The sequence below is a fragment of the Nymphaea colorata genome, chromosome 4, assembly GCF_008831285.2.
Source record: "Nymphaea colorata isolate Beijing-Zhang1983 chromosome 4, ASM883128v2, whole genome shotgun sequence".
Lineage (NCBI taxonomy): Eukaryota > Viridiplantae > Streptophyta > Magnoliopsida > Nymphaeales > Nymphaeaceae > Nymphaea > Nymphaea colorata.
In genome coordinates this window covers 18,392,053-18,400,830 of record NC_045141.1, presented here as the reverse complement: position 1 = coordinate 18,400,830, position 8,778 = coordinate 18,392,053, and the positions used below count along the sequence as shown (strand labels likewise).

General features: G+C 41.3%; 1 protein-coding gene across 1 annotated transcript; it reads right to left on the bottom strand.

Moving 5' to 3' along the window:
- Positions 1 to 715: 715 nt before the first annotated feature.
- On the bottom strand, positions 716 to 3,729 carry LOC116253469 (probable serine/threonine-protein kinase PIX13). Its single transcript, XM_031628292.2, has 5 exons — positions 3,403 to 3,729; positions 2,977 to 3,317; positions 1,912 to 2,047; positions 1,669 to 1,811; positions 716 to 1,582 (listed from the first exon to the last, which is right to left on the bottom strand). The coding sequence occupies exons 1-5, from the start codon at positions 3,473 to 3,475 to the stop codon at positions 956 to 958; spliced, it is 1,320 nt and encodes a 439-aa protein (XP_031484152.1). The 5' UTR covers positions 3,476 to 3,729; the 3' UTR covers positions 716 to 955.
- Positions 3,730 to 8,778: the final 5,049 nt, after the last annotated feature.

The following is an 8,778-nucleotide window of genomic DNA, read 5'->3' as shown; positions in this document are numbered from 1 at the left end:
TAATAATAAAAGCATACACCTAACTTTTGGGCATTAATGCTAAACACATACTCGAGTTCTTAATTGGTTAATTAAAAGGCCCACAACTTTATTTATGTGAAATTCATTATTGGATGAACAAAAGACTAACATTTTATCTCAAAAGGAACATGAAAGTATACTTGGATTTCTCTTGGGTAGTTTATCACTGCTATATACGCGAGCACTAAGAACCTTTTCTTCCTATCCTTTTAGGAGGAAAAGGACGGCACGGGGTGCTTTTGAATGGCCCGATGCAACCATTATTCGTTGGCTTGAATAATAGATCGGCTGTTGATCTCAGATCCACTATTGGTGAAATCCAGTGCTAAAGCAAACAGTAGATTCTACAATTGCAGATTTGAGATCTGTATTATGTTATGTAAGTTTCCATATAAATAACAAAAAATTGGTAGGCAAATATCTTGTTCACATCTTAAGAAAAGTTTATGGTTATCCATGTCACTATCTTCATTAGCTCATATAATAATCATATCCCCATTTCCTAAAAAGAATGCCCTCCTACACCTTACTATTATTATCACCTTCTCTCAAATTGAGATAAGAAATTGAAACGGTTGCGATGTCAAGTACGAAGCTAGAAGGCACGCCATTGTTTGATTTTTTTTTATTTGCCGAACTGTGGTTCCGGCCGGCCAAGTATCTATAGCTCATGAACAATTTTGACAATCAGAACTACAAATAAATTCACAATAAATTTGGCATAAAATATGAAGACGGTGAACCAAAACTTATTCACACGAACAAATAATAGCGGTGAAGCCACATACGAGCCAACGATGGCTACGCTTCCAAGCCGGCCTTGTCTAAATACTCGACATAAATGCTGATTCTTTTACCTTGAACTAACAATTTTTGGGACTCGGGAAAACAAACAAATTTAGGTTAAGAGATGGCTCCGGTAAGCCGCCGGCGGTCACCGCCTGAGCGGCGACCGGTGCATCGGTGACCGTTGGTATTGGGGAATCCCATTTCCGGGACTCTCCATGTTAGGATGGAGAGGGGAACGTCGCGGACTTGGGTAGTGGTGGCGGTAGTGGAATTGACCATTTACCGGCGGCGCCGGCGCCCCGTCGTTCGAGTTCACAGATTTGGCGTTCCTCGGCTTCTCCTTGATGGCCGCGATGCGCTCGAGTGCCTCCACCACCTCTTTCATGTGCGGCCGGCTCTTCGGCTCCGGCTCCAGGCACTTCGCCGCGAGCTTGGCAGCTTCGAAGGCGGCTTTCTTTGGGTACTTGCCGTCGAGGCGGGCGTCCATCCTCTCCAAAAGCTTCCTCCGGTCGCCGAGGAACGGTTTCATCCAGTCCACAAGGTTAGTTTGCCCGCTCGGCCGGCGGGTGTCCAGCGCCCGTTTCCCGGTCATCATCTCCAGCAACACCACTCCAAAGCCGTATACGTCACTCTTCACATAGAGATGTCCCGTGGCGACGTACTCTGGAGCGGCGTAGCCATGGGTGCCCATGACTCGCGTGGTGACATGGGATTCGCCTCCCATCGGCCCGTGCTTGGCCAATCCAAAGTCGGAGATTTTTGCATTGTAATTCTGAAACGAAGAAGAAAAGAAAGATTAATAAATCGATTCCATTTGAGAACAAGGCCCAAATGAGAGCTAGAAGAACAGGGGCCTACCGGGTCCAACAAGATGTTGGACGCCTTGAAGTCTCTGTAGATGATTTCTCTGTCGGATTGGTGGAGGAAGGCCAGCCCCCTGCCGGCGCCGATGAGGATCTTCAGCCGGATTCGCCATGACAACGGCTCCACCGCCGAGCTCCCTGTCAAACAAACAAACAAACCAACTCTCAGTCTGATCAGCTCCGGCTAAGTGGTGGCCAAGCAAAGCTTCAAGAGGTCGAGAGGAGAAGAGGCGCTTACGCCTGAAGATGTGATTTTCGAGGCTGCCCCGCTGCATGTACTCGTAGACCAAGAGCAGCTCGTTGTCGTCGAAGCAGTAGCCCAGCAGCTTCACCAGGTTCGGGTGCGACAGCCTCCCCAAGAAATTTATCTCCGACTGCACCATCCCCAAGCAATCGTTCAATAAAGATGAGCATCAAAACAGAAATTTATGACTACACGACTACCAATCCACCATCAACATGCATGTCCCAAGAATTTTTGACAGAGCAGGGATGACACTAAAGGCTCAGACCTTATCTACAAAGAAAAAAAAGTTAACGAAGAACTTTTCACCCAACATTTTTCATAAATCATCTTCCGCAGTAACAGTCAAATCAAAAGAACTACCAACTCAAATGGAGCTGATTTAAATCAGTAAATCTTGCTCCAAACGTTTCCCGTTTTTGAGAACAAATCCATCGTTGAAATACCAACACGCAATTCGATTCCGACGACGGGAAATCGCCAAATGTGGGTTCCACACCGACGACGAGAAATGCGCAACAACACGACAACGGAGGACCCAAATCGTCCAAAATTCCTAACCGGACCCTCCTGATCAGATTTTCTCGGGAAGGTGCGTCGATCATGGCCTGCTGATTCATCGGAATCCGGTAGTCACAAGCCGTATAGATTACTGTTTTACCCCTCCTAGTTGACCGTCAGAGGACAAATTCAGCCCCTTTGGGTACGATACGTCTGGACGAATGACCGTTTTAACCCCAGCCCGGGCCCCCGCTTCAACCAGTCACCCTTCTCGTTGCCGCAAAAATGTGGGGTAGTAGCGTCATTGAGCAACCCATTCTGCACACATTGATATAGTTTTTGACTTTTTTGCCTCTAATCGCTCAGGGGCATTTCCGGCATTAAGAAGTTAGGCGGACTCCACTAACACTCATTTCCAGCCCTTAATACCAGTCCTGCCCCTGTAAACCCACGAAATGGCGTTCGTGTGCCAAGACGCAAACGCCTCTGCGGACATGAACGTCAATAGGAAAAAGAAAAGAGAGAGAAGTGAGGAAGAAAAGGGAGGGGGAAGAACACCTGCCATTCTTGGAGGCCCTGCATGCTCTCCGAGTTGAGCTTCTTGACGGCGATGTTTATGCCGGCGCCGGTCTTGGCCGGGGAGAGGGTGCGCTCGTCGACCCAGCCCTTGAACACCCGGCCGAACCCGCCCTCGCCGAGCAGCGAGTCCGGCCGGAACCCCTTCGTCGCCGCCTTCAGCTCCGCGAAGGTGAACTCCTTCAGGTTGGGCACCGGCAGGATCTGGCCCTCCGGCGCCGCCTCATCGCCAGAGAACACCGCGTCGCTCCCCGACAGCCGCGAGTCTCCGGTGGAGGAAGAGAAGCGCGTGCCGCTGCTGCTCGTCTTCGACGTCGACGTCCCTACGGAAAGAAAGACGGTCAGCAAAAACAGAGGGAGAGAAAGGGCAGTTAGGGGTGGGGGCGAGGATCGAATCTGGTTAATCACCTGAGGTAGGGGTGACGGACGAGGGGCCGGAGGCGAGGGAGGGCGCCTTCTGGTTCCCGAGACAGTTCCCCATGACCCCTTCTTCCACCGAATTCCTGCAATTTCTTCAAAATCCTTCGATCACCCCCCTCTTCTTCTTCCACCTTTCTCCTCTTCTTCCCCTAAACGAGAAGCAGAAGGAGGCCGAGAGAGAATTGTTGGTTAAATATTCTCTGTATCGGCTCGAGTCGTCGGATTGCGGGAAAGTGAAAGCGGAAAGTTGGTCATGGACGGAAGCTTTTGGTTGGATTCACTCCAGCACTTCTCCCCTTTTCTTTTATATTCATAGAGAGAGAGAGAGATTTCTGAGACAGTTCCTAAAGTCTGCCCGTGCTCCTTTTTTTTTCTATTATACAATTCTTACGTCAAAAATCAAGCATTAAATTGCCTCTGGCTGACGACTCTTTCAACGATAGAGAGAGATGACCGAGTCCCGGCCGGACAGTATTTAAATGCATCTGCCAGCGTTTGATTGCCCTGGATTTTAAATCCCAGGATGATTTAAACCCTTCAGTTTTGAGTTCTTTCTCCTCCTTTCTAGCTTTGAGGCTGCTTGGAGACCTAGCTAGTGGTATACTTGTATTTATACTTATTTTTTTAATTTTATATTTATACTTAATTTTATTTTACATTTATACTCATTTTCTTTATTTTCAAAAATTAAAACTGCTTTCATTTTCTTTATTTTTAAAAATTAAAACTGCTTCAGGACTTAAGTAGACTCATGATACACCTGTAAGTTGTATGTTGCGCGACATATATGATTGTTTGCAATCCAAAAGAATAGAAGTGACAATAAACTCTAAATGGTTCACCCACAAAACACTGCATCTTTCGGGACATTCACATTTTAATCTAAACTTGCAAAAAATAATGGATTTGATCATGGTAGAATCACAAGTGAGAAGGAAAGAGAGCTAATGTAGATTTTAAGATACAAAGGTTTACAAATTTGTGACCCGATATTGGCCTTTTAAGTGCAAGATTTCAAATTCTTGTTAGAAATAAAAATATAAAGACTTGAGATTTTGAAAATCTGATTTCCTTGAATTTGAGATGTAAGGTAATTAACCTACAACACCCTTACGGGTTGGATTACAAATATATTTTGTTAGATCCATTAACTGCATTTGAATTGGAGAACGACACCGGTTGAGATTCCTATATATAAAGATTGTCCAATCTTATGATTATCAAATGTGAACTAGATCTGAAATGTATACGATACAAATTTCAAATAAGTTTAACTTTTAATTCAATTACATACAATTCCACTAAATTGAATAAGTCTAATAGACCTGATCTAATTAATTATCAACGATTTAGAACAGTAACAATTTGTTACATCAATCTATTTCAAAGATCGACGCACATTAATGCCAATGTATGTTACAATATCAAGTAAATTTATGTGAAAACCATCAAAATGGTGTCAAGTTGAATATCTTAAATTAAAAAACCAACATAGCTTTTCCTCTGGTAGTCCAACTTTTACATTCATTTCACATAAAAATCAATAAGGGACCGTTGATTTGAGTTCCGAGGTGATTTGAAATCATGGGATTATCAGATCCGCGGATTTAAAATCAGACTCTCCTCCCATCTGATCTCAAGTATGGAGATAAACTGAGGATCTCAAAACCTCTTTTTCACATAGTGAAAAAATCTAGTGTTTGTTTGTCCTGTGGGTCGGCCTTAGATCATACTTGGATTTTAGATCATACTTGGATTTTAGATCCGAATGTATCAAATACATCCTAAAGTAACAAATTGAATTTGGTATGAGAGTTTTGACCATTTAAATCCTGGAAAATTGGGTTTTGACCTCTTAGCCAACAAATGCACTTAACTATTTAATACAAATTACTTGTATTAATTTCGAGCTACCTAATTAATTTGATTAATAATTTATGAGATACACACATAAACGTACTTTATTAAAACAAAATAAATATAGCCCTTTGACTAAAACAAAAGGAGTATATTTTTATAATATTTTTCACTTACCAATTTTTAGTGTTCCCGCATTGGACACACCAATAATCAGGATCATTGTCCAAATTAATGATCAAAACCTGCCATGGGACGGAACAATTTAATGAGCCGATTGACTCAACGTGGGAACACTCAGTCCTCGTTTGTCTCCCGCGCTTTCCCATCAAACTCATCCGTTCTGCCAGGGAAAACGACATATTTTCTTAGCCGGAGATTGCTAAAACCCAGCATGGACGGAAGGAGGATCCTGCTGCCATTTGCTTTTCGTGGGAAAGTTCATTCTCAGGATTTCTCTTTTTCCCACGAACCTTTTCGAGACACCATCATCAGATTTTCCCAGATCTTTTGAGAACAGGAATTCCTGGTGGAATTGTTTATGTCAGCGGCCGACAATTATCCAAACGTCATCGCCTTGATCTCTGTAACTATTCCGTTCTGCCGGATTATTCTTCAAGGAGAAACATCCCCACTTTTTCTTTTCTTAGTTTGTTTATCAGCGGAAGTGAATGAACAGGTAAGAGCAATGGTGCAATTTCTTTCTAAAATTGTTCACAATGCGGCGCTCTTTTCCCTGTCCATCGGAAAGCATGAGCGCCATTAGTCATGCGTTCACTCTGCCACGGGCGTTTCTTTTTCATTCTATCAAAGAAGGAATTCCAAGGTGAATATATATATATATATATATATATAAACACCGATATGAGTCTCACATAACTGGTCGGGCATGCATGCATGTATAAGATGTAATGTTGTCTGTTCGTTTCTTATAGGTACTATTATTCTTTTTGAATTTTAAACTTGAGATTGTGATAGTCTAGTTGATAGGTGTATTGTATTTCATTTATGTTTCGACACAACTCAGGACCTCAAAGGGAAGGAAAATATGGGGCCTTCGGGTCTTTGGCAAATGGTTGGGTGAAATGATTTGTATCCACCAAAGTTTTAAATTTTCTTCCAAGATGTGAATGCATGTATGGAAATATTATTTTTTTCTCTTTTGCTAAGGCAAGCTTGATTTAGTTGCATTGACTATGTTTTTTTGTTTTCAATCATTCATTTATTAAAGTTGACTCTAGCATGAAAAGTTAGGCTTCCTTTTTCTTTTCTTAATCAAGATAGCCACTGATCTGCTGCTAGTTTCACAATTGAATCTCAAGAAATCTTGGGCACGTACAGTTCAACTCACTAAAGTTAAATTGTTTTTCTTGCTCAAATGCATCTGTATGATTAGATTCATAGTCAATAATATAGGCAGCATTATGATCATTTTAGAAGCCTTCAAAACGGCAGATGTTTTCAAAACATCTTAAAGACAACCCCAATTATTATTTTTTGAAAAACTAACTTTTTAAGTAAACAGAGGGCCTTTGGTAAAGAGTCAAAGTGAGTAATTCTTGATGAATTTTAACCCCCATTTTATGGTTTTCATTTTCACTTAAAAAATTATATATGAATTAAGTTACACTAGGTTAAATAAGCCGAGCCCAAGCTCGGCTTATCGAGTCGAGCTCGAGCCGAGTAATACGTAACTCGAGTCAAGCTCGATCTCGCTGAGTGAGAACTCGATTCGCTTGTTGTACATTCCTACCTGCCTCCGGCGGCCCGGCAACATTATAGAAGCTTTTTGGCATCAAGCCTCTAGAAGCACAAAAATATGCAACATATCATTGGTAGCCAAATGCCTAACCATCGCTTTCAAAGTTGAGTACCCAGTTTTTAATGCCACTTAATTATCGAGATAATGCAGTTTTTTCTCAAGCCACAATCAAAAGTCAAGAAGGAATCACCAATTTCCTTTGGAGCACGTTGAACTCGAGTACTTCATTGGCTTCTCTTTCTCAAACTTTGAATGTGCAGGGAGCTCAAGTCTTCTTCCACTGTTCAAATGAAGTTTCCAAGAATGCAAGCCCCCCCCGGCAGCGTGGCATTTTCTTTCCCACTCTTGCGGTCCACCGAGTGTTTGGTCGATAGACTGGGAAAATTTTTCCACACACCTAAGCACACCCAGTTTCCTCCTGGTCCACAAGGTCTTTGTGCATTTGGTTTCTCAATTAAGCAAACCAGAGTTTGAAACTTGATCATAAAGTGCAATGCTTCAACAGTTTTTAATACGCAAACCAATGTTAGTAGAATTGGCCTGAATGAGAATCAGCTTGAATTTGTCAATCCTAATCTAATGAATGGTAGATTTGGGGGCCCATATGTTAGACTTCAGCTTATATTCTAAATTTTCGAGAGTTTTTGCAAATTTATTTTATTTATTTTTTGAGTGAACAGAAGAAGTATTTCATGTTGCCGCCCAGCTGAGAGCCAAAACTCCGTCCCTTCTATCCAGGATTCTAAGCTTGCTTTTGATGTTTCGGGATGACACCCTGGTTATGCTTTGACTTGAATATTGGTGGCCCCACTTTTTCCAGCACAAATTTTTTTTTTTTTTGCTTAGTTTGTTTTAAAAAGCAAATTTTAAATGTTTTTGGCTGATTAGTTGAATGTGTGAATCAGCCAATTCATTGTATTTTTGTTGGTGCTTAGTTCTCCGTGTAAGTCTATGTAGGCATAGGTTGCAAGGGAAGGGGTACTAGCCTGAAAGTTTAGAGCCATCAATTTTTATGAGGGGGGCTGAATTAAAGTATTTAAAATTTTGACATGGGTCAAGATATCATTTTTCAAAATTTTTATATAGAACAAGTAAAATTTTCTAAAATTTACATGTAAATTTTTTTTCTTAAAAATGAGGTTGGGGTCAGGGCCCATGAAGACCCCACTCTACTCCGCCCATGCTGCTAAGCAAATACAAGTCTCACAACCAAACTTAAAAAGAGAAAGGAAAGAAGAAGAAACAATGCGATCAATTGAATCAGATATGATCTGTAATATTTATGTAAAGCATTCCAGCATATAATGTGACACATTTCACAAAAAATTAAGCCATAAGAATGATTTTGAAGTTGATTTATTTATTTTTGTCTAAAGACTGCATAGTTTTAAAGAATACTTGAAAACATGCGATCAATTGAATCAGATATGATCTGATCTTACACATTTCCATGTACAGGCAAATGCGCACATGTTGCGGGTACATATCAATACATGTATGTGACTTTTGCATATCCTTCATACATCGTGATCAGGGGTGAAGCAAGAAATTTGTTGTTCTAGGACTCAAACTTAATTTCAAAATTTCAACAAGGGTCGAAATAGAATTTTCAAAATTTTTATATATGTTAAACTAAAATTTTGAAATTTACATATAATTTTTTTAATTTTTAAAAATCACGGGCAAGAGGGCAAGGCTCTTGTCGGTCCCCCTGCCTCCACCCCTGATTGTAACAATTATGACAT

Coding starts and splice junctions, on each gene's coding strand:
- LOC116253469 (XM_031628292.2), bottom strand. CDS start 3,475: ATGGGGAACTGTCTCGGGAACCAGAAGGCGCCCTCCCTCGCCTCCGGC. Junction 3,318..3,402: donor GTCCGTCACCCCTACCTCAG/GTGATTAACCAG, acceptor TTCTTTCCGTAG/GGACGTCGACGTCGAAGACG. Junction 2,048..2,976: donor AGGGCCTCCAAGAATGGCAG/GTGTTCTTCCCC, acceptor GGGATGGTGCAG/TCGGAGATAAATTTCTTGGG.